Here is a 26,824-nt window from a genome sequence, read left to right as displayed (position 1 = left end):
ACGATTGTGGCCTCGATGCTACTTGTTCTTCATTCATAATTTTTTCTTGCTACTTGCTAATTGAGTGCATACATTCTCCTTTAGTTCTCAAAGAAACATTCGCACTTTCACATACTTTAGTGAATAACTAAAAACTATCGAAATTAACGGTTTCATTCGATAGTCTTTGACAACAAAACTTTTTCAGATAGGAAGAACAACATAAATAATAAGTACGCGGCTAACTTTAATATATTTACAACACAACTTATTCACAGAATAACCAACTTAAAAACATACATATTTATGCATTTTAAAAATAGTTCACTTTTGATTATTCAAAGATAATCGCAAACTTTTCTAGAAGTTTTATAGTTATTCAATTCTCAAGTTTTTTTAAGACATATGATTTCATTTTTTTTTATTTATCTGGTATTCCATTATAAAGATAGGGTATATTGAAAATTTATTCCGCCAATTTTTCAATACCATTATTTTTTGCACTTATTTCAGTTTTATATCGAGTGTCATGCATTTGATAATTTAATGTATGTTAAAAAACTGTTTCAAAAATTAAAATTTTGGAATGTTTCTTTTTTACAGTACATATAAATTATTTGACTGTTCCATTTTATATGTGTTATCAATCATTTTTCTAAGATATCTGACACACTCACGTATTTGTGTATTATTGGTAATTTTGAGAGGCCTAGACTAAGAAATGAATTGTTATTTATCAAAATGTATTGTCAAATCATTGACTAATATTTTCATAATCCTCTAGAATAATGGTTTTCAATTCAGTCTAAGTTTCAACGGTATATAAAATAACGGGATCATCAGCAATAGTGTGAATTTTTCCTCTAGTTACTAGTGAAAGCATATATATGACAAGCATATATATGACAAGCATATATTGAAAAGTAAGGGTCCTAAAACGGTGCCATGTGGAACCCCATATTCACACAATTTTGTATCACTGAACCCATATTCAATTTGAACTTGTACACTATCATTGACATAATTCAAACGATTTTTGGGTTATTCCTTGAAAAGTTTTTTTTTAACCCAAATTGTTTGGTAGACAAAAAATTGTTTCATCAGATAATTATCTGTTCTAGATTTCAAAATGTTTTCAATTATTTCGCTAATGTTGATATGAGTGTAATTGGTCGATATTTTTCCACATAACTTTTTTCTCCTCCTTTGAAAATAAGTTTTATTATTTCGAATAATTTTGTAAATATTCCTGTTCGTATGATAGTGTTTCAAGTTCATTGATAATGTTGATTATTTCATGTTCGTTGGTTTCTACAATATAAAAAGAGTGTTAATTCGTTCTGAGTGATTACTTACTTTTTAGAGTATTTTCTGCTAGACTATCCCCACATTACTAAAATAATTTATAAACGTCATGTAAAATATCCATATACCATCAAACAATTAATAAACTCCCAGTAACCAATCATCATTGATGTTAGGGCTTACAGTTCTCGATTTAATTCAATAATGGTTATAACATGATTTCCATAATACAGTATTTACTCAAAATTAAGAGTGCTTATGTTACACTTTGTGAAAAACGTCCTGATTTCGAAGTCGAAGTTTACATTTTCGAGGCAAATATATTTTGTGAACAACCAAGTTTTAGTTACAAGTGTAAGTGTACTACGAGTCACAAAATTATAAAATGGTATTAAAATATTTTCTTTTAATCAATTCATGAGGATAAAAACAAAGTTGATAATTCATTTGATTTTTATTTTACAATTATTCTTCTTCAGCATTCACTTGTCACAACTTGTTACCATAACTTAAAATGTTATTAAACATCATTTAATATTATTCTTCAGGTATTTTGCAAACAGTCTTCACTTCGGCCATTCTAACCCAAAAACAAATATTATTGATTGGGTAGAATTTGAACCTCCTCATTAAATGAATCTATTAAACACATTTTCCCACACCAGAACAAAATACGGTCCACTTTAATTCTAATCAACTCCTGATGATGCTAACTTGGTTATAGAATAACGTGTCGAGAGTCAGTATTCTGTTCTGGTAAGGGAAATGTGTTTTTATACAAGTTTATAGATTCAATCTTCCTCCAATCTTTTTCTAGTATTTCTCTGTGCTCCTGAAATAATTTTTCTTTTCTTAAATGTAGAAGATTGTTCACATGTATCTAGACTTTCTACTGTTCTTTCTTTAAATTCCTTTTTGACTGGTTCAGGTTCATAAACTACTGGACACTCAAACTGCTCTTGCAGTACGGGAAGTTGTAAATCAACCACCTTTCTGAAAAAAAATCGGTTTTTGAAGAATTAATTAGTAGATGAAATAAGGCTAGATGGGTTACACTTATTCACCTTTTAATAATCTAGAATCAGCTTATAATCTAGTAGATTATAGGATGATTCTAGTAGATTATAGGTAATCAATGATCTGAGTGATCGTGTAAATCTTCAGTATCAGCTGGAATTTCTGGATACTTCGTATAGTTGTAATGAATTGAAACTTAACGAAGGAAAATGTGAAGGTATAGGTTATTCTCGAAATAAGACATTTAAAATTTCTATGATATTCAAGATTCAGACCTGCAGAGATGTTGATCAAAAGTTGACATTTGGTAAACATATTTTACAAAAAGTTAATGAATTCTGGAGTTCTGAAGATAGTACGCTTGATGAAAGACCCTATACCTATGTACGATCGTAATTTGAATATGCGAGTTGGTAACAATAGAAGGTGAATCAACCAGATTTTTATTTTGCCAATAAAATTTGTTGATTCATCATATCTAACGGAAAACTTCTCTCACACACCAGAACTGATATTATTGAACTAGCTCATCAATGGATTCTCCAAGATGTCAACTTGAATTGTGACATGAAAAGTCATGAACAGTTTAAAAATCCTGGTCTGTGGGAGGAAGGTTCACGTCAGATCCATTCTAAGTTAGAATATGTCAGTGAAAAAAAAAAGATTAAAATAAAGATTAGATTTGCAAGTAGATAAACAACTATTGCCCTTTCCTACTGTTTTTGGGTACCTACATAACCTTACACAACATATGACGTATGTCAAAAGAATTATAGTTATCACAATTTGTGTCAAAAGTTTTATAGTGAATTTCAGGTTTTGGAAACGAAAGATTGTTTTCCTAAACGTCGACCACTAAAGAAAGCTATGTATCAATATTTAATTTTTTTCAATTGATTATTTCAATTTGTTATGAAAATTTATTAATACGATGAGTTACCAAGTAATTGGACTCTTCTGTGATTTATATTATGCAGTAATTTTTCAACTTCTATTTTTCTGAAGAGTACTTATTTACCCAAAAAAAAATAGTAGGAAGTATCGAGTCCTCCACAAATAAATGTCTTTCAAAGAATAACTATTACTCCATTTAATTTTTCTCACAAAACTATGACTCAAGGCCATACTATTTTTTTCAATGCCTTTCATTGCCATCGATATATGTTACTTACTCTTCCTTAACTGTTTGCCATTTTCCATAAGGATCATTTTTACCAGGATCAATGATTGGTCCGTAGACAGGTTCTGGAATATCATCCACCACTCTCCTTTCCTTCATTTTTTCTCGAGCTAATCTTGCCCTCTCTTCATCTTCCTCCATCTTTTGAACTTGTATCCTAAATAAACGACACCGTTGAATCTCAAACACAGAAATATCTAGGTTGACACTTACCTCTGCAACGCCTCTGTTCTTCTATACTTATCTACTTCTTTCAACTGTTTTGTTGTTTCCGAATCTTTTTGTTCTCGTTGTTCTTTAATACTTAGATAACCTTCTTTTGGCGGTTCCCAAACGGACTCTAAACGGAAAGCAAAACAAAGTTATAGGAAAAACTACCGATTGCTGAATGGACTCACGAATAAACTTAAGATTATTGATCAAAATATTATTTGCTATAAACGTGTATATTTGCACAGATTTTCTCAAGAGATTATAATTAACAAATACTACGAAATTTACATTTTGTTGACAATAATAACAATGATATACACAAAATGACAGTTCTTGTATCAAATTTTTTGGTATTAAGTGGCTGCGAAACTGAATATATCCTCAATTTCATTATACACTGTGGTGCAGAAAGTGATATCAAAGAGATGTGTGATGACGTGGGTATATCTGACAACATAGTTTTGACTCTCATGGAAAATTGCATGAATGCATACGGTGTAAACCGACAACTGGTATACAAGTTCAAATTGCTTCGAAACATTGTGGTCAAAGAAAAAAATAAGCGTGGTACTGTGAAAAAAAATCAAAAATGACAGAAAAACTAAATAGTGGCAAAACAGAGGCCTACAATTCGAAGAATCTTCTAGCCCTCAAATGGCAAGATTAACAAGAGGTGATTTCATTGAGTACCTTCCACACACGATTGTCGCCACTGAAAAAAGTCATTGTTAACTATAATAACATGGGTGCAGTAGATCGTACTGACACGTTACAATGTTTGATTGAATCTGGACAGAAAAACCATCAAATGGTACAAAAAGATAATTTTTCACCTTGTTGGCATGTCGTACTAAACGCACATGAGTTGATCACTTATTGAAGTTTCATTTTCCCAAACTCCCTATATTCCTATATCATCTAAAGGAACAATTGGTTCAGGCCAGTCTTCACTTGCCTATACAATAGGTTCATGGACTGACACCTATAAGAAAACAACTACTCCTCTGGATAATACCATGAAGGGCGTTGGATTATATCCGACAGGCGTCAGTGCAGGAATCTTCACAAAAAATTTCCTGCATATGCTTTTGGCGATATAACTGTGTGCCCGTTCCAATAATTGAAAATCGATTTCGGCAGTTGTTCCCTTAAACTTTAGATGATTTGATTTATAGCCAGTCTTCAAGTATGCTCACTTACTATAGGTGAAACTATATAAGTTACACTATTAATTTGGTATTGCTGACATCTATGTCCATGAAATTAAGATATGAAGATTGTATTTTTTGAGACTTCTACAAAAAGAAACTTTTTGCTCCCACTTTCAACACCTCATATCTCCAAAACACACAGTACTTTAGAAACACCCTGTGTAACAGAAACAAGAAGATATCCTGGTCCAGTTAGCCGATAATTATTCATTTTGTTCTTTTGGTTTTAGTTGATTGGCATACGTCATACCTAATTTGACATATTTTTATTAAACATGTAAGAAAATTCTATGGTTCTAAAATAAACTGCCTCAAGATTAATGAATGAATATGACCAATACCCCTAAGAAGATACCATGATAGGAATCGATAGAAAAACATATTCTCTGTGTTCAAGATAAGGAAGAGTGTAGGACTAGCTTAAGCCCCATAAGTAAACATTTTCTGCTTCCAAAGGAGGGGGGCGCACCCCGCCACTGTCGGGAACCGTGGAAGATACAACATAGGACAAATTAAGAAGAAAGTTACTGAGCTTATTTGAAAGATGTTTTGAAATTTGAAATTCAATTTAAAAAAATGTTTCTAACGTTGTTTAAGATATTAAAAAACAACAGATTTGAAAAAATCGCAAATTTATAAGTTACTGTCATGAAGACATAAAATGTCTAATAAAATTGATGGAAAATGGGAAATTTTACCATTTGTCAAAGTATTCCAATAATACGTGTTTCCCTCCTTAGATTTAGCTTCATGCCAAACTGTTTTACTGTCTTCGCTCAAAGTTAAGCTTTCATTTTTCATTTTTTCTTTTATGGCAATTGAAGTCAAATCGGTGACAGAATTGCTTTCAAAGTCTTTTCGATACGCTGCCAAGGCCGCCGCTTCCATTTTCTTGATAGCTTTGTCCACATTTTCAGATTCTCTCTGTGTCTTGGCACTGGACTTGGTAATGTTCCTAAGACGTTTCTTGACATTTTCTTGATGTCTTCTGCCCTTTTCGTGAAATTCCACGCTCTGAAATTTTTTCCACGTTAATTTCATCAATTAAAATTCAGAAGATAATAAAAGGAACACACTTTAAAAGGTAAGACCTCGTTAGTCCTTAGCTCGCACAAGTTTCTCAATTTGATTTGAAAGGGTTATATTTTTAGGAGTGATTAATTTTTGGGAAAGAAAGTTTTTGGCTTTCTACTACTCCATCTGATACAAAAAAATGGATGAGAGAATCTTCCAAAGAAAGGAAGGAAGTAATCAATTTGAAAATAAGTAACTCTATACATGGATGTGTAGATCATGCAAAGAAGTAACTTTCAGACACAAACTGAAAGAAAGTCCTCCTGAAACAGCTACTTTCATATAAACATTGAATTACACGAAAGAAAAAAAATTCTTTCGAAACAAATACTTACTTCTATATGAACACTGAATTATACAGAAGATACTTTTCTCTATTCAGTTTCAGTTTCTATTCAGCTATACAAACTGAATAGAGAAAAGTATCTTCTGTATAATTCAGTGTTCATATAGAAGTATTTGTTTCGAAAGATTTTTTTTTCTTTCGTGTAATTCAATGTTTATATGAAAGTAGCTGTTTCAGGAGGACTTTCTTTCAGTTTGTGTCTGAAAGTTACTTCTTTGCATGATCTACACATCCATGTATAGAGTTACTTATTTTCAAATTGATTACTTCCTTCCTTTCTTTGGAAGATTCTCTCATCCATTTTTTTGTATCAGATGGAGTAGTAGAAAGCCAAAAACTTTCTTTCCCAAAAGTTTGTCAACTTCTGAGAGTTGTCGTTCGTATGGGGGCGACAGCTGATTAACGGAAACACATATTTTTTTTTTAAAGATTCAGCGTTGGTTAATAAAAACAATATTTTGTGGAGCTGATTTTTTTTGTTGATATTCAAGAAGGAAGAGTTTTCAACATTCAACAGTTCAAATACAACTTAAACAGAATCATGAAATTCGAAACAATATCGTATAAATGAAACTAGACATTTTTTACTATCGGTACTCTTATATTTCAATTAATTTAGTTTATATTTATTAAACTTGTGAAATGTAGAAATGTTGAGAATGAAGTGGGCCGCAAGACTTTTGATAATTTTTTTTTTTTTGAAAATTCATTAGGTTGTTTTACAAGTTTTGTCCGTTTCAATGTCACATGTTCGTAGCTCCATATCTCAATAAATATTTATTCTACTGTGACGTAGTATACAGTGCATTTCTTTAATGTCCACGCCTTTTATTTTTTGAACGGGTCAACTCAAAAAATTGAAATTTGGGATAATGTAATTAATGCATGAATACTTTATTTTCAAGTGAAATTGACAAATGAAACAATCAAGATGGCGGATGGGCGCCATCTGGGAAAAAAAATTAAATGGAGAGGAGGGTCTTAGGACACATCATTTTGAAGCTCCTGACGAATACTTCCCAATTCTAGAATATAATGGCAATGTCTTCAACCGCTACAAAATGGCAGAACTTTTAATAATTGCCTAAATACACTGACATTTAACTATGTATTATAAGGTAATAAGCTTGAGGTCAGTTCAGAAGATGCTCGAAATGGGTGCCTTGAATTTCTTGACATATGAACAGTATATCCGATATTTCACGCCGAACGTTTTCGAATACAGTAACGTCAATATCTCTACAAATATTTATTATTCTCTGCCGTATATCCAATATTGAAGTAAGTTCAGTTTCGTACACCTTTATGCTTCAAATAGCCCCATTAAAAAAGTCCAAAGGTGTCAAGTCTGGCGAGAGGGTTGGCCATTCTGTAGCACTTCGACGGCCAATTCAACGACCGGGAAATGTAGTATCAAAATAGCTTCTTACTTGTCTGGAGTAATGTGGTGGTGCTCCATCTCGTTGGAATGTACCTAATATCCATATCGAATTCATTATGATTTGCTTCGACGATTTCAGTGATGAGAGGGTCAACAGTAGTTTCCAGCATATTCAAATACAGTTCCCCTGGTAAATTTTGATCAATAAATAGAGGTTCTACAATATGGTTTCCCAATCATCCTGCCCGAACGTTAATTTTTTCTGGATATTGGGTATGTGTTTTGCGGAAAACGTGAGGGTTGGTGTCACTCAAATAACGGCAATTTTGTCTGTGAGCATTGATGTTTATAAAAATGTACATTCTTCACTAAAACAAATATTGTGGAGATAGGTAGGATGCCTTGCAATGGTTTCCGTCAAGATTTCGCAGAATTCTGTTCTTCGATCAGGGTCATCTTCAGTTAAGTGGTGTACCATTTTTATTTCATATGGATGATACCTGTTCCTCTTCAAAAGTAGGTAGAAGGAGACACCTCACGAACATTCGCGACGGAATAAGTAGACTGCTCAGGATTTACTACCGTCCCACTGATTATTAGCACTTGTTGTTCTTCCGGAATGGACGGATGACCTGGGGACTTTTTGTTATGTACACTACGGGTAGTTGTGAATTTGGATACAAGTTCCCTCACTCATATATTTTCTACAGATAGGATGATTCGGAAAACGTTCATTGAAAATCTTTTTGGTATCGTGAAAGTTGCGCGTCGCACCGTAAATAAAAATCCCTTCAATTTTAGGGATTGTTGACGTATTACCTTTCTACTAGTAAAACCGAAAATTAAATGAGAATATTCTAACTGAACAATGATGTTCATTGTCGTGCTGACATTTTTTGTCGTTTTTATAAACAAAAAATCACTTAACAAACCTTATCGGGTTGTTGGAATTGCCATATGGCTAATAAAAAGGAATATTTCTAGAAATATCGATATTAATGTGTTTGTCTTCAGGAAATTATTAAATGTTCCTTTCATTTTGTAGTAGGTGAAGATATTGACTTCATATTCTAGGGTTGTGAAGTATTCGTCAGGAGCTACTAAATGATGTGTCACAAGACCCCCCTTTTCATTTAATGGCGCCCAGTCGCCATCTAGAAAGTTTCATCTGTCACTTTCACTTCAAAATGAAGTATTTTATTATCCCAAATTTCAATTTTTGAGTTGACCCGTTCATAAAATAAAGAGGGGGTCATTAAAGAAATGCACTGTATACTGATCGATAGAGAATTTTATACTCTATACATACATGTTGTTCATTTATTTCCAAATTTCAATTTCTTGTCTTTTTTCAGCTTATTACCAGATGATGTCGTTGAGCGCTTTTCGGACAATTTTTTTCTGCGAATTCAAATTGAACCAATGCGCTGCCGAAACAGCCCGCAAAATTAACCAAGCATTTGACGATGATAGTGTTAACGAACGCACTGCTTGACGTTAGTTTGCGAAATTTCGTTCCGGAGATTTTTGCCTCGAAGGTTATCCTCGAACTGGTCGACCTATAGTAATCCAGGACGAGGATTTGAGGACCTTGGTGGAGATTGACCCATCACAAAAGGTGCATGGAATGGCGGAAGAAGTGGGCGTCAGCTCCCATGCGGTTTTTAATGGAATAAAACGTATTGGAAAAGTCGAAAAGCTCGAAAAATAGGTGTCCCAAGACAGAAATTGTCACGTTTGGAAGTCTGTTCTCTGATTTTTTGATAAGTCACTAAGCGTAACTAGTGTAATTACCTTATTCAAGGCCCTCGACTACATTTATCACTACATTGAGGGCAGCCCAAGTTGTAGAATGATTTCTGCAAAAACCAAATTGCGAATCATTAAAAAAATCTCGGTGCCTTAAGAAAGTATAAATTTGATAGAGATAAATCTTCAATTTTCAACCAGAATTGTTTTCTTTTTTTTGAATAGCGGAGTTTTCTGTAATGATTTTACTATTGAGTTCTTCGGAGCCCAAACGTTTATATTCAGTGGCATCCAAACATATTTTTGCGTGACTATAGCCAGAAAACATCTTAGAGAAACTGGAAAGTTTCTGAAATCAGAACTTCATCAGTTACTAACGGAAATGCTAATGAAATAGTTGTTGAAACGGTTAGAGGTTTTATCGCGGGCGTTTTATCTTTTGTCACAATGATTTTGATTTATTTTTCGATACACGAATGGACTCATGCTAATCTGTGAGAATTTTTCCGTAATTTTGTAGTAGGTGAAGATATTGACTTCATATTCTAGGGTTGTGAAGAATGCGTCATGATCTTCAAAATGATGTGTCACAAGACCCCCTTTTCCATTTATTTTTTTTCCCAGATTGCGCCCAGTTCCCATCTTGAAAGTTTCTTCTATCAATTTCACTTCAAAATAAACTATTCATGCATTAATTTCATTATCCCAAGTTTCAATTTTTTGAGTTGACCCGTTCAAAAAATAAAGGGGAGGACAATGTATTGAACGTGTGATTTCTAACACGGAATAATGTACAAAAATGTTAGGGGTCTATCTAGATTACAAATTCAAAGACCATATTGGGCATCTAATGGTTAAACTTGCTAGCAAATATTATGCAATTAGAATTTTAATAAGTCACTTGAATACAGCTGCACTAAGAACAGCATATTATAAAACTATCTATCAGTTCCATAAATACAGAGTTATGCTCGGGGGTGGAAGTACTCACTTGAGTTGCATTTTCATTATGCAAACATGTATAATAAAGAGTATGCTGAACATGAACTTCACAGACTTTTGTGATATTTTCAATAGTTATAAATTACTTTCTATGTATGGGATTTATATTATTTGGTGTATGACAATAATGAAAATTTCACCATTCATAAAAATATTCAAGAGTACTTTCTAGACCTAACAGGAACATCATTCTTCAGAAACATGGACTAAGAAATGCATAAAGAGGTCCACGCTATATGGCCATCAAATTATACCATCATTTACCACTGACAACCACAGAAGAATACAGACAGCATACTTTTGAGAATCTAGTTTCCGATTTGTTGTGTAAGAATTTTTATGATAATTTCCATAATCTTTACAACTATAGACATGACATAGGCGATGTTATTGTATTTTAATACTTATATCTCTCAGACAAATGCGTTTATATCTGTTTTACATGTTTCTTTTTTAACACGCTCAGTTATACAAATATGTAGTCACACGAATTGATAAATCTGTGATACTCTTTTGTTATATTTCACATTTATATATTTATTATCTTACTGACTTGAGTTTTCATATGTTCAATTCAAAAAATTCAATATGTCTATCTATCTAAAGGGTCTTCCAACTAGTAGAACTTTGACAATTGATAACGGCCATCTTGTTGAATAAGGTACATCTGTCAAATTAAAATCACGATGCAGGCTAAATTTTACCTCATGGGATACTCACGGATTTTCGCGATTTTTTCTATGGTGATAGACTCAATTAGTTTTCGAGATATAGCCTGTTAAAGTTTGTATGATGTCATATTTTACCTTTTTTTAAGCAATAAACGTTTGAAACTCACATATTCTTTATTCAACACATCTTTTTCCATATCATCGCACTTTTTTCTATCCGTTTTCATTCACGTATTGCCAAGTTCCTTGAAATTAGATTGAAATTCCATAATTTGTCACATGCTTACTCAACCTAACCTAACCCGACCTAACCTAACTCATTCTAACCTTACTTTAGAATTTAAAAAAACTATGTATCCTCAACATCTTACCTGACCACCAAACTCTAAAAGGAACGTATTTTTGAATATTTACTTTTGTAAAAACTATCTTCCCTCAACATCTAACCTGACCTCCGAATTTTAAAAGGAACGTTTCGCCTAGAGATGTCGGTAGGAGTGTTAAAATGCAAGAACATAACGTTAAAATGCAAGAACATAACGTTAAAAGTTTTTGAACTGGATAAAAAAAAATACAGCGAACCTAAAAACGCGTAAATTAGATTGAAGAATTACTTTTGATGCAAGGATTTGAAGTGTTGAAAGCCCTAGGTTGCCCAACAAAGATATTTATAACAAATATTGATGTTTGACCTGATTTGAGGTGAGTTGTATGGAATTGACTATGCGTTAGCTTCAATGAGAAGTGCTTATAATTCTTAAGTATTATTACATCCTCCATCTCTGTTCAATCCCCAGTCATCACTGAATAAACTGCATTCGCTAGAATTGCCTCATTTAATCCTCTGTCGAACCCACAAATTTTTCCGAAACCCAGCTGAACTTAAAAAACCCCTATTTGAAGTTCCACTACACCTATTTGTATCTGTGTGTGGCGGATTGGCTGTCCCTTTTCATCTTTCACTGCCTGCTGCTTTTGGCGAGTGCATTGACTTGGGATGTGGGGGTTGAGCAAACCGGCCATCGGATGCCTGCTTCCACGTAGCCCCGCTGGATACCGGAATGACAGAATCACTTGTGGTTCTGTTATTCCCTAACTGAATCGCATCCCAACGATGGCTTAATCCTAAGGTGTGTATATCCGTGTTGAGAGGATGAATGACACTGAGCCTATACTTCTTCGTGATGTTTTTAATCTGAACAGAACTCAATGTGATGAAATCGTTAATGAGCAATACAAAATTATGTTGAAGAATCATAGAAAAATAAATTGACCATTCAAAAAAAGAATACTTCAGTAACAAATTTCTTGTAGCTGATAACAAATCCAAAGTTGCCGAATTATTTTTAAACTGATGATGGAACTCGGCTTCATGGTGGTCCTGTAATTCCTCAAGTCTTTAATGATTATTTCATTGACTCTGTAATTTCTCTAATCAATGATACTGAGCCTGATGGTGAACATCATCACGATATAAAAACAAACTCTTTTTTTCTTCATCCTTTAGACGAAACTGAACTTCCTGATATCAGCAAGTCCATATCGTCTCTAGTGGCATTGATGAATTACCAGGCAGAGTCTTGTTGAATGTTGCGGAATGTTGAACCACTTACATACCTACTTACTCTCTCTTTCCTTGAGGGTTCATTTTCCTTGTGTCTTAAACATGCTATTGTAGTTCCTTTCCACAAGAAAAATGATAAGCGCCTAATCACCAACTACAGAGGTGTTGCATTGCTGTCTTCATTTTCAAAAATTATCGAAAAATCCTATCTAAACAAACTTGTATCCTTCTGTAAAAAGTATAACCTACTCGCAAAGAGCCAATATGGATTCCAATCTGGTTTATCAACTCAAGATGCTACTCTTTCTCTGGTCAATAAAATTTGAAAATGGCGAAAAATCGTTCAGTATTCTATTTGATTTGTCACGTGCATTTGATACCATCAACTTCTTCTCGTAAACTTTATGATATTGGAGTTCGCGGCCAAAGTCTAAAATGGATTAAGACTTATCTGACTGGCAGATCACAATCTGTTAAGGTTAGGCTCAAATCGGGAATATATCATTCTCAAAATCGTAACATCTTAACAGGTGTTCCCCAAGGTAGTGTCCTGGGCCCTACTACTCTCTCTCTTATTCGTCAACAACATCTCTAACATTAATCAACATCATTGTACTGTACAGTTTGCTGATGACGCGTCTTTCTTATTGAGTTCTACTTCTTGTGAAGGGTTATCTGACCAGGCTGATATTGCAGTTGCTAATATGCTTAATTACTGCGCCAGAAACGGCCTCGTACTAAATAGCAATAATTATAATACCATTGTTTTCTCGCTTAGAGAAATGGACTGCAGTATATTGGTTAGAGCTAATACTAAATCTATTGTGCAGAAAAAATCAGTCAAATTCTTAGGGTTGAACATTGACTTCCAATTATCCTGGAATGATCATATTGACTCTATTTCTATTAAATTATCCAAGCATTGTTTCGTTATTCGGAATCTCAGAAATTCGGTCCCCATTTATATTTTATTAAGCTACTACTATGCCTATGTTCACTCAAGGCTAAATTATTGCTTAGTCTGCTACGGTAACTGCAGCAAATTAAATGATCTGTTGATTGCTCAAAAAAAGATACTAAAAACCATGTGTTTTGAAAAATATAGTGATTCTTGTGAGCAGTTACAAACTTTATATGTGATATCCATGTATATTTTAAATTGTGTCACTTACATTAAGAATCATTATCACGAGTTTCAGCAAAGATATACTATCCGCATAGCTGCTGGTTATACTCTCAGGCAAAATTATAATCTGATAGTTCCTGTACACCAATTAACATCTGTATCGAACGGACCTAATATTATGTCTATAAAAATATTTAATAAACTTCCAACATTTATTAAGAAAATTTCAAATTCAAATCCCATGAATTTCAAATAGCGTTAAAAGTATTCTCTACAAAAATGCCTTTTATTCCCTTGATGAATATTTTCAAACTGATCTGGCTGCTTGACTTCACTATTGTTTGCTTGTTTACTATTCTACTGTTTACAGTATGTTCTTTTTTTAATTGCTTTATATAATTATCTTCTATATCTGCTATTAATTTATTCTTTTTTATGTATATTCCATATTTTATCACTTGATATTTTTCAACTCATTCTTTACTGCAGTGGTCGCCAACCTGTCGATCGCGAGCTACCGGTAGGTCGCGGAAGCAATTCTGGTAGCTCTCACAACGATTTTAATTTAAAAAATACAAACTGCAAAAATCAGAGAAGCTTCCGAAAATTCCACAAAAAAATCTAATTGTCATAATATTAAACATAAACAGCGGCAACGTTGCGGCGAGCGATCTGCCGCTGACGCCATCAAGCTAGAATCGGCTAGAACCGACCAGCCGGACCAGCGCGTTAGTGTTCGAGAACGATCTGGATTGCTTTGAACGGGATAAATACGCACGGCGCGGCGACATTGCGCTTAGTTTAAAACTGAACGCGTAACCAACGTCCAGCGGTTGGGTTAGTAGAGAACAACGAAAATAATATTATAGCAAGCAGTTGTAAGAAGGTAAAGACATACCACTTTCATTCGGAATGGGAAGAACAATACTTTTTTACAGAAGTTAAAGATAAAAATGTGTGTTTGTTATGTAATACTTCGGTCTCCGTTGCTAAAAAAGGAAATATTGAGAGACATCATAAAACTGTACATTCTAATTTTGAAAAATCATTCCCACTACATTCTGCCGCCAGAAAGGAGAAACTGAAACAGTTAAAAAAAGCAGTTAATTGGACAACAATCAATATTTTTAAGAACAGTCGACAAAAATAAGGCTGCAACTGAAGCATTGTACCGTGTGTCCCAGATAATTGCACAAAAAAAGAAACCTTATGAAGACGGGGAAATGATAAAACAGGCGTTTTTAGAAGCTGGTGATTCGTTATTTGCCAACTTTAGAAATAAAGACGAGATAGTTTCAGCTATAAAAATCTATGCAACTTTCTGCTAATACAGTGATGAGAGGTGTAGAAGTAATGAGCAATGATATTTTTTTACAGTTAAGAACTGACTTAGATAAGTGTGTTTATTTTTCACTTCAACTGGATGAATCAACAGATGTCGTTGACACTGCCCAGATGGCCGTGTTCGTCAGGATGGTTTTTAGTGATTTTACGATTAAAGAAGATCTTTTAAAGTTCATTCCACTGAAAGGACACACTACTGGACATGAGTTGTTTTCTCATTAAAAAAATATTATTTCTTCCGAGAAAATTCCAATATCGAAAATGGTAGGCTTGACAACCGATGGCGCTCCAGCTATGGTGGGTTGTGATAAGGGTCTGGTGGCGTTATGTCGTAAAGATGAAACTTTTCCGCAATTTCTCTGTTACCACTGCATTATCCATCAGCAAGCATTATGTGGAAATTTCCTGAAACTAAACAACGTTAGTTTCACGTTAGTGAACAAGATTAGAGCTCAAGCGTTACAAAGAAGATTATTCAGAACCTTGGCCGATGAAGTTGACTGTCAATACGGGGACCTACTCCTTCATTCTGAAGTCAGATGGTTAAGTAGAGGACGGGTGCTGAAACGTTTTAATGATGTCCTATCTGGCATAGTTCAATTTTTCAAACAACGCGATGAACCGACTCCGGAACTAGAAAATTCAATCTGGCTTAGAGATTTTGGTTTTCTCGTGGACATTACATTTGCAGCTTCAGGGGAGAGACAAAGAACTAGCGGAAATGATTTCTGATATAAAATCATTTGTCAAAAAGCTGGAGTTTTGGGAACAAAACCTAATTAACAGCGATGCCAAGCATTTTCCTATTCTTTCAGAAAAAATATCTCAAAATCCATTAGAACTCTATGACAACAAATATCATGTAGAAATAATTTCTACCCTGAAGAATAACTTCAAAAATCGTTTTAAGGATTTCAATAAAATGGCTTTAGTAGCGCAGTTTGTTGTTTCATCCTTGATGGAAATTGATATCCAACAGTTTGCAACTTGTGTTATGCAGAACTTTGGCGAATACATCGCTGCAACAGAAATGGAAGTCATTGAGTTTCAAAATGATTTAGCCTTAAAATCGTTAGTCTCAAGTACTGAATGTATCTGGCCTATTGTAAGTGAAGACAAATATTCAGTTTTATGCCGTGTTGCCTTGAAAGTGCAAGCATTATTCAGTTCAACCTATCTGTGTGAATCTTCTTTTTCCAATATAAAGTTTATTAAAAACAAATATCGCAATCGACTTACAGATGAACATTTGGATAATTGTATTCGAATGGCTGCATCAAATTATACTGCAAACATTAAAAAAATTATCGATGAGTCTGAGTGTCAGCCTTCTCATTGAACGTGCTTTTTTATTTTTCAATGTTTATGTTCATGATAGTGCGTTACTTTTTTGTTGTTATTATTAACTATTTTTAAATCATACGTGGCATGCCGTTGTGGCTGGATAAAAGTTTGTGTTTATTTTTCAAACACCTTCGTTTGATAGGTAGGAATGTAGCTATGAACAAGTACGTACTAGTAATATTAGTTATTTTGTTATTAGTTTATTATTAGTATCTATGTATTATGTATTACCAGTTAAATAGTGAAATAAATACATATAATGATAAATTAACTGTGGATTATTTCATTTACGTTGCGTTACGTGGCTTCCGTGTGGGTAGCTCGCTGTTTATTCCAAAATTAACAAAGTAGCTCAACACATTGAAGAGGTTGGCGACCACTGCTTTACTGTGTATGTGCTTGCAAAAAAGTCTCAGGGAAAATAAAGTATTGTATTGTATCAGCTGTCTCTGATAACGATGAAGCAGCAGAGCATATACTTTGTGCCTGCCCCGCTGGGGACCGAATCAGGTTTTTAGAGTTCGGCAAAGCCGTATTCTTACTATCTGATCTGAAAGACCACTCACCATACAAACTAATTAGCTTCGTTAAGAAGCTGGGTTTATTCTGTCAAGTGTGAATAGGTGTAGGCCACAATAAACCCTTGCGGGTTGCGGTGGAGGGTCGAATAGACCCACTCACTTTGGACTTAACCTAACCTAACACCTATCTGTAGGTTATCAGGCTAATGTGTAATAGTATATTATGCAACGATCATATAATGATGGTTATTAAGACACGAGCATTAACCGGGATACGAAACGAGCCGAAGGTGAGTTTTGTATGGTATATGCGAGTGTATTACTAACCATTACATGAGAGTTGCATACGCTATTTTTTCTAAACCCGATAAATAATGAAAAACTATAAATATTATATTTGTATTGGACACATTTACAGTAATTAACTCATATTTTTTTAAAAAAACACAAACTTAATGGTATTATCATGGATATATGAAAACTATAAAGATTCTAATTATATTTATATTGAATATAACAACTGTAATTAATCTGATCTTTTAAAAATATTGGAGTCGATGGTATTCCTTCTATATCGCTGTTTTCAGACATTTTGATAATATAGGTAGGTAATATGAAAACTGATTTTGACAAATAAAGCAATTAGTTACTTAGGTTAGAATCTAGGACAAACAAAGGAACAGGATTCTTGATTGAAAAATTATGGGTTTCTATTGGTTGATAATCTGTATCGTTATGAAAAATCTGTATCATAATGGATATCATTATGAAACGGATTATGGTCATATAAGTGTATTGTTAGAGTACGGGTGTAGAAAAAGAAAATTGAAACACTACTTCAAAACTCTCGATGCGCATTTAAGATAAACGGAAATACACAGAAATCATATCTACCCTATTTAATGACATTTCGTCTGTGCATTTTTGGTATACCAATAATCAAAATAAAATAAATGATTTCAGCTTTCAATTTTGTTTTTTAAGATTACTTAAAGACTAGTCATACTTACAGGCTTGTTATCAGCAATCCAACACTTGCAAAAATCACAATATTTTCTATCTTGGGATTTCCAGTAATCTGCCCTGGGAATAACAGAAAGAGAAACTCAGGAAAATTTGTTTGAATTTTAATGGCAACAATCCAATATTCTTACATTGTTATTAGGAACTAACGGTGAGAATTGGAGTTAGGTAAGTACATATGACTAGAACTATTTTTCTAAAAAAATACTGAGTACACGTAGAGGTATTATAACAAATATAATACAGCGTGAAAAATATTCGGATATTTGTTATTTACGCTGTACAAAAATGAACACAACAGCAAGTAGGTATATCTTACGGAATATTGTAAAATACGTTCTAACCTAATTTAAAGGGAAAAAATGTCATTTTGAAATCAACACTCTTTGAATCCTACAGAAGAAAATTTTATAAAATACCTATATTTCCAATACCCAATACGTCACCTATTTCTTTTTGAATATCAATTTCAACATTCCTTATTTGAGCAAAAAGTAATATGTTCTGATGAATACCCAATTTTGGAATACCTTGTAATATTACAACTGAATATGTTTTTATGTTACTTCAATCATTCTTTGTTTCTGACACATCCATTGGGTATTTTAAAGAATGATTCACAATAATTGTCTAGTAATATATTTAGGGGGATCAACTGACAACCAAATTAAAAATACAATAATATTAGAGTGAGAATTATGAGTTTCCAAGAAATCCATTTACCATAAAATTCAATTCGAAAGTAACTCAATATCTTTCAAGATTTTCATGTCATGAAAAATTCAAATTTTTCCAAAAAATTGATGATGAAACTGCAATCAAACTAACCAGCGCAGCGTTGCGCAAATTGACTTTGAAGTTCAAGGCAGCACAAATTCAAATGTAGAAGGTGCGAAAAACCACCATTATTTTTAATTGATTTTAATTACTGATGATTCTTGTTGTTCATAAACAAAAAATAAAAACAGTTTGAGGAAATATATCTAAGGGTAAAACATATTTGGGCTGGAAAGTTCGTAGGATAACAGAAAAAACAGTTTTTGGATTCTGTTCACCACGTGCAGTCCACTCAAATGACCATAGTTTTGATTCTGGTGTGAAACGATGGAGCCATGTTTCATCCATTGTCACATATCGATGATTAAATTCGAGTTTTTTATGGTGGAATAGCAAAGTCAGAAAAATGTCCATCAAGCCAAACCTGGCCTCAACGGTATTTTTTCTCGCCAAAAAGCAGTGCTTTATTAACACACTAAATTCCTCTTTATCCGTTTTCTTCTTCACTGAAAATGTCCCATCTGAGAAACTAATAGTCCGGCAGCTGTGAAATTTGTACACGTGTCTTTTTAAGGTTAGGGTTACCTGAACCGTCCTCATGCCCATAATACTGTATGCCTGCACTGCCTGGGGCCAGTGCGCACAGACATACAGGAAGCAGATACAGTCGTTTATGAACGCGAGCGTAAGTGCCGCCGTAAACGCGCCGTACTATATCCCAAATAGATTTAGACCTGGACACGCAATATGTGGACGTGTATATGAGAGAACACGCAGAAAGCGTGTTCGATAGAATCAGATCGCACAACAACCCAGCGCTACGCGATCTACACGATGCGTTGAACATGGATGACTCCAGGTTCCGAGAAAGGGACAAACATCCAAGGCCGACCAAGCAGAATCAACGAGCGTCCCCACGAGTCACCGTCAGGCTACTCCGCAAGTCAGCAAGTTCACCGCAGAACAACTCGACCGCGATCCAATTATCCTTAGATTCACTGAGGAACGCCCGACGTTAATAACAATAGCCGCCGGTTAGTTTTTGGGGGCCCCCACGCAAAAATTCAGTTAGGAATTGTCAGACAAAACATTTTTTACCGATCGCGAAAGAATGGCACCTAAAGGCTGACTTTTGACCAAAAAAGTTCAGATGTCAATCTTGCTGAAGTGCCCATCAGTAAGTTGAGGACCGCTCGGAGAGCGAGGGGGAAGCTTCTACTTCAGGGCACTCAACCCGGGAGGGGGCATGGGGGTTACCTGAAAATCATATGGGTTTAATACTAGCAGGGCCATCCCTGTGTTAGCCTACGAAGTTTTCAGCCCACCTACCATGAAAGTATATTGCTACTACATCAAGTAAGAGGAATACGTCTGACCAACATAACTTTTCTGCACACCAGGATACTTTAATGCGACGCAGATTTTCCTGTCACATTGGCATCATCGGGAGATAATCGAAAAATCTCGTGTAGTTCTGGCGTGCAGATAAAGTATTTTCTTTGGTTCTATGCTAAAGACTCCAAATTTGCTTGTTGAAATATAAATACATATAGAGAAGTTGAGAAGAGGTAAAGAGATATACAATACTACAGTAAGAATAAAATGTAATTATTTATGTGTATAGGTAATTTTTCTCCTTCCCTACATATATAGATCTGAACTTAACAAATAACTATTTTCTGATTATAACTCATTTTTATTTTGCTTCTATACTACATCTTATCATTTCTCAACTTATCCAACATCGAACTTGTTACAAGTCACTATCTGTCTTTCCAATATTAGACTTATTTGAAATTGATAATACAAACGAATAATGCTAAATTCATTTCATATATTCTAGATATTTATTTCTGAAGAACTATCAGTTGAAATTTCATAAGTATCTTAAAAAAAATATGTTTTCATTAAATTAATTTTGAAATGTTATTTAGGTTTCAAAATAAGCAACAGTATAATTCTGATAAAAAGGGCTCATTATATGAATGAATGGGTGATTTGGAGATGACAGTTAACAAAACTAGTTTGAAAGTAGTAGGAAATAATCTAAGTAATATGAAAGGAATGATACCTAATACAAAGTTACAATACTATCTTGTGCTGTTGTATATTTATAAATGAACATTATTATTATTATATTATTATCCTGATTACAATTACAAATCTTTAGAAACTCAAAAAAAATACTTTCTACAAATGGTAGAGATTAAATGTAACATGAGGATCGCTCTGAATTCTTGGGGTTCTTTTTGAATACTCTTTGTGAGCAAAAAAATAACAGAATCAATACTCCAATACAATCTATCTCGTCTTGTATTTGTAGATCTTTTGCTAGAAAAATTCTCGCTTGTTTACTTTGTAGTGAATGTTCAAGAGGTAGCAAAAACGAATGTGATTTTCTGGAACTTCAACTTGAGTTTCCTAATATAACTGATAACCAGTCAGTGCAAAGCTTATTGTTAAATCATCTGTAAATGGAACTTTAAACGGGTGATGATCAACTGTATTGCCAAACATGCGCCAAACTAAGTGACTATTATATGAAAACAAGTAGTTATAGCTGAGGCACCAGTCATTGTAATAATAACAATGATGATCTTCAAACATGACTCAACCTCTGACGGAAGCACCAAACTCTTACGAAGCTTCGAAATAGATGAACACTTCAATCTAGCAGACCATAATTATGATCTTCATGCAGTCATTGTTCACTGCGGTTCTGGCATTGAATCTGATCATTATTACGCCTTGGTCAAAGACGAAACGGACTGGTTTAAGTTTGACGGTAGTCGTGTCACTAAGTGTTCTGGCGATGGTTTGAATTTATTGGAGCCTCTGGAGACACCCTACATTTTGTTTTATGAGAGAGAGGACATTGGCAGGTCAAGATCTTCAGATGATGTGGTGCTGCAGGTTTTTCTGTGTTTTCCTGCAGCTGAAAAACAAGTGGTCGACCTACAGTAATCCAAGACGAGGATTTGACGACCCTGGTGAAGACTGACCCATCGCAAATGGTGCGTGAGATGGGAAAGAACTGGGCATACCAGGCAAAAACGGCCTTCGTCGACTTCATCGAATCCTGAGTACAACCTTTTCATGCTGACAGAATTATTCGACTTGAGTTACGTTGGCAAAAGTACACTGATTCAAATGTCGCTTATTTCGGTTGAATTGAATGGACATTTACTGAGATATTACAGTTGACAGTAGACTCATAAAAACGGACAAAACTTCCGAAATAACCTAATACTGACGGACTATATCATGGCCAAAGAGATGTGCAGTAGATGTGTAGAAATCTGTTATCAATCTGTTAAATTATTCGAGCCGTAAACATCCAAATTCAAGACCGTATTCAGTCAGTGATTGAGTTTAAAAGTGAATTGCATAAACATATGCAATTTAACAACCCAAACTTCACGCAGATACCATTTCTCCCACTGGCCATGACTCAGTCCGGTAGCTGTAACATAACATCGATTTTCAAATGTGCATTACATTTGTGTTTCATTATCTGGGACAATATTGTCTCAAAAATACTATGTTTACCCGTGTACATATTATATAAAACTAACAATAACTTTGAGAACATTTCATTTAATCTACATGCTAGGAAAATATAAACAGATAGTTTGAGTTGAGAGAAAAGTTGGCATTTGACGTATCCGTTTGCCACAGACGTAGTCTGAATATTGTTGTTATTCCAATGAATCAATTGATGAGCATCAATCAAAAGTTAGCGAAAACGGATCCGCTAAAATTAAAATGATACTTGAAAACAAGATTTTGTAGCCAGATGTCGGTGACTGTTGAAAATAGTTAGGATATGCTTTAATCTGGCCAACTTTTTTTTTCAGAACATCGATCAAACCGTTCATTGAAAATCTCGACATTGACAAAACTGTTAAAAATGGAATTATAATTAAAAATCAGGAAACATCACATTTTCAGTTTAGTTATAATCTGAGAAGAGTGAAAAAAATATAAGAGAAATCTGAGTTTTTTTTAACAAAATGTCTTGAATAACATTATTCATTTGGAATGTTCAAAATACCGTCCCTCGATGCTAGGACAACGTCTAGGTGTCTAGGTTAAACACTTTTAATTCATATTAACTAATAATTTTTCTTAATGAAGGTTTCAGTGCCGCACTATTAGCAATTTTTATCCAAATTGTGTTTTCGTGCTAAGGAATTTTAAACAGTATAAAGAACAGATAAGATTAACCCCAAATCAGAAAATAATGGTGGAATTATATACACATGTTAACAAATATTTTCAACATATTCACCAACTTATTCGCCGCTTCACACAGAAAGGACGTCGGAGTGAGATGATGCGCGAACGATATAAAATACGTAACACAACACGCTTCTATGTTAATTGGAATATTTTTTTACATACAAAAAACGCGGGACAATCGTCCGCACCTCGTCTTAGCCCGACTTTCGTTCTGTGCAAATAGTCGCTAATGTAAAATATTTACAGAGGTAAAAGAACATCCAGATTACTTCCTTCCTAGTTAAACACCTTTTTAAATAACCATTTCATGATTATTGTTGAAGATACTTAAAATAGATTAACGATATTCATTGAAATCACATTTTCACTGATATGATATTTATACATTTTCCAACAGACAACCTAGTTTATATAAACCTTTGTATGGCTGCCAAAAAAGCGGCATTAGAATGAAAATTAATTACCCAGCTACTTTTGATTTATAGTCCAATCTATTTTCAGGGTAATAGAAATTTTCAGGGCTGTTGAGAATACAGCAGTTTCAAAAATATGTTGACAATGTTGGATAAAAAATACTAAACAATCTCTTTATGTAATTGATATATATATATATATATATATATATATATATATATATATATATATATATATATATATATATATATTACAATGTAGGTTTTCACGGATGGTGGAATATGATGTGTTGTTTTTCCGGGTGTTCATTCGTTGTGTACTATTCGATAGTCGACGTTTCGCCATCATCTCAGATGGCATTATCAAGACGAGTTACTGCTTCGCTTCGAGAGGTGTAACTCTCTTGATAATGCCATCTGAGATGATGGCGAAACGTCGACTATCGAATAGTACACAACGGATGAACACCCGGAAAAACAACACATCATATATATATATATATATATATATATATATATATATATATATATATATATATATATATAATGAACATAACATGAACATAACATGAACATAACATGAACATAAAATGAACATAACATGTCATACATAGTAAGTTTCAACTTTTCAAAGGAAAGTCTCCCACTTTGAGCCTTGAAAACTCACTGATTTAAGGAATTGTTATTTTAGATAAGTCTTTTTCAATTGATATTTTAAAAAGTTTTCAAAAGAGATTGTTTGAAATAATTTGTAACGGATAGAAATAGAAAGGTAGTTTTTCGACAAATTCAAAATATTCATGTCAATGTACGATGAATCATAGCTTATCTTTTCATTTCCTCAACTCATAATTTCTGCCGATAAACCGTTTCCAGGACTTTTTTCAAATTTCTTGTGTTATGACGATTATTTCCATTACAAAGGATATGATGATCTGGATTATACCATTGCTTATTTTACTATTATAGAGGCTATAAGAATTATTCATTTGTCATATGTTGATCATGTTTAAATGTTTCTCAAATACATTGCTTTAGTCAATTTGTTACTTCTATTGAAAAACTGTTTCATACTAACACATAAAGTTTGTTGATAGAAATACGTTTCTAATTTCTATTTCATTTTCAACATTCATTTCTCATAACAAATATTTCACATTTGTTACAGACATCCAGAGGAAATTGGTATTGTTTATCACAGATAAGGTGAATATCAGACTAGATATATAAGGAATATGGTCTCTTATATGATAAGTTGTGACGGGTATATATGCGATAATTACTAAGGTCACTTAAAATTTGGTCACTTCTATAAGTACAGGGTAATGAATATTATCATTGTAATCACAATTATCCAAAAGGGCTAAGCGTTTTTCCCAGACAACAGTACTGTAATTAACAATCTTCTTACAAATAAAACCTCTAGATTCAGACTGCAATATGAATTTGTCTAATGTGTCACCTCTTTCTGGAGCCATAATATAGGCAATTCCATCATTGGCAAGGCAATTCCAAAGGCATTCAATCAAATCTGCTCTAGCATCATCAAAAAATAAACAATCAGCACATAGAATAACATCATATTGATAACTCGGTTCAAACGAAGACCATTTGAAAACATGACACTTGACTTCAATGTCAAACTCGTTACATTTGATAGTAGTTTGTACATTATCAACAGATAATTTGTTACCATCGGTGACTGTAACACTTGTTGCGTTACCATACTTTGCTACAAAAAGTCCTGCTAGACATGACATACCTCCTCCTAGTTCTATTACACTTTTATTCAAGAAATGCCCCAAATTTGAGCAAACAAAGTAGCTGAGGGTTTCCTCTGATGGCCAAATACAAACATTGCCGGTGTTATTGAATCCCATTAGGTCTTCAGCAGAAAATGTACGATTTCTATGGCCGACATTTATAAAATAATCTGTGCCGTTTACACGTGTAGAGTATTTATACCAAGTACGTTTTTTGAATTGGTCGCAGTATTGGTTTTCAGGTGACATTATGGGAACTACATGAAGTTCTTGTGTTTTCAAGAGCATGAAGGAGGAAATTCGACGAACTGAAAATTCATCAGTTGGACTAGAAGGCTGGCTTTCCGAAGGACTCTGTCAAAAAAAAACTAGTTTTTCGAAAACATCAAACACATTTTTTCAGGATAATTATCAATTCTGAGTTGCAACATTCATTAAAATTATTCAAATATATTTTTTAAAATGATTTCAAGAAGAAAAACACAAGATGTTTTCACCAAAAATGCAAACTTATATATTCTTCTTGAAATAGTACTTCATATATAATTTTACCTGAGAGTATTGAATTATTCATGTTCTTAAAATATAGGACAATTATTCAATATATCAGTAACTAGGTCATTATTGGTGTATAACAGCCAATCAATTTTTAAACACAGGGATTTATACTAAAGGAAACCAGGGGAAATTTACTCAGAATTGAGAAAAACTGTAATAATGCATCAAAATGAAGAAAAAAACTATATTCTGCTATTCTTGCAATTAAAAAAAACAAAATACATGCAGTTTCAGAGTTAACCAAGCAGAAACAAAAACTAAAGTTTAGGTTCAAACAGTGATGCATATGTACCTTTAATGCTTTTGCCAAAATAGCCCATCGGCGCCGGGCTACTTTTTTCTTTTCATTGCCAAATCGCAAAACTTCTTGGAAATCAATATTGTATTTAGAATCTAATCCGAATATGTCTTTAGATTGGTCCATAGAATAAGCATATTTAATGAGTGGAAAGCTGTCTGACTTGCCTGAAAGGCAATTCAAATGAAGTGAACAATTAAAATAATGAGTCAAATTTCAATCCTTCATGCTTTTATTTATGTAACAATGGTAACACGTGTGAAATAACAAGCTATTTAAATAAGCACAGTCCGAAAATAAAGTCATATAAAATGTCTATATTAATTTTATTAGTTATAGAAACTGTTGTCAAGGATAAATAAACACTCACATGTTTGAAAGTAGAACGATGAATACAAATCGCTCGTAACTCGTAACTTGTGCTTCTTTGATTTAAATGTACAGACACTAAACACTATGGAATGGAAATTGAATAAAGTATCAGATGAAGTTTATATGTGAGCCATATAAAAATAAAACAACAAATCACGTCACAACTCGCAACTGTCACTCACTCATAAATATACATGACCAGAACATGACAATAAAATAACGTTGTTCGTTGTTCTCTCTTCTCTATTATTGTTTCTCTCTTCTTTATTATTGTATGGTCATTGCTTCCTTCTCAGGCGCATTCGACCACCAAGAAGGGCTAAACTTTCTGACCAGGTGAGCTCAAACAAC

The 26,824-nt window shown here is 33.6% G+C and overlaps 1 protein-coding gene across 3 annotated transcripts; it reads right to left on the bottom strand.

The window, feature by feature from the left end:
• Positions 1-1,719: 1,719 nt before the first annotated feature.
• LOC111515124 (calmodulin-lysine N-methyltransferase) lies at positions 1,720-26,824 on the bottom strand. 3 transcript variants are annotated; one of them, XM_074180280.1, is made up of 6 exons: positions 26,472-26,744; positions 18,038-18,110; positions 5,604-5,919; positions 3,695-3,821; positions 3,474-3,638; positions 1,720-2,277 (listed from the first exon to the last, which is right to left on the bottom strand). In XM_074180280.1, coding segments are annotated over exons 1-6 (885 nt in total). In that variant the 5' UTR covers positions 26,474-26,744; the 3' UTR covers positions 1,720-2,075. The 3 variants fall into 3 exon arrangements, with proteins under 3 accessions (XP_074036381.1, XP_023025563.2, XP_074036382.1); XM_023169795.2 differs by lacking the exons at positions 1,720-2,277; positions 3,474-3,638; positions 3,695-3,821; positions 5,604-5,919; positions 18,038-18,110 and adding exons at positions 24,076-25,599; positions 26,096-26,268 and having other exon boundaries at positions 26,472-26,824; XM_074180281.1 differs by lacking the exons at positions 1,720-2,277; positions 3,474-3,638; positions 3,695-3,821; positions 5,604-5,919; positions 18,038-18,110 and adding an exon at positions 24,076-25,599 and having other exon boundaries at positions 26,472-26,824.

This window comes from Leptinotarsa decemlineata, unplaced genomic scaffold (assembly GCF_025532065.1).
Source record: "Leptinotarsa decemlineata unplaced genomic scaffold, Ldec_3_MD MMD2_tig00026294_RagTag_RagTag, whole genome shotgun sequence".
In the NCBI taxonomy this organism is placed as follows: Eukaryota; Metazoa; Arthropoda; class Insecta; order Coleoptera; family Chrysomelidae; genus Leptinotarsa; species Leptinotarsa decemlineata.
Note: the sequence above shows the minus strand (reverse complement) of the source record. Positions and strands in the feature narration are given on the sequence as shown.

Coding starts and splice junctions, on each gene's coding strand:
- LOC111515124 (XM_023169795.2), bottom strand. CDS start 26,227: ATGGACCAATCTAAAGACATATTCGGATTAGATTCTAAATACAATATT. Junction 25,600..26,095: donor TTTTGGCAAAAGCATTAAAG/GTACATATGCAT, acceptor TTTTTTTGACAG/AGTCCTTCGGAAAGCCAGCC.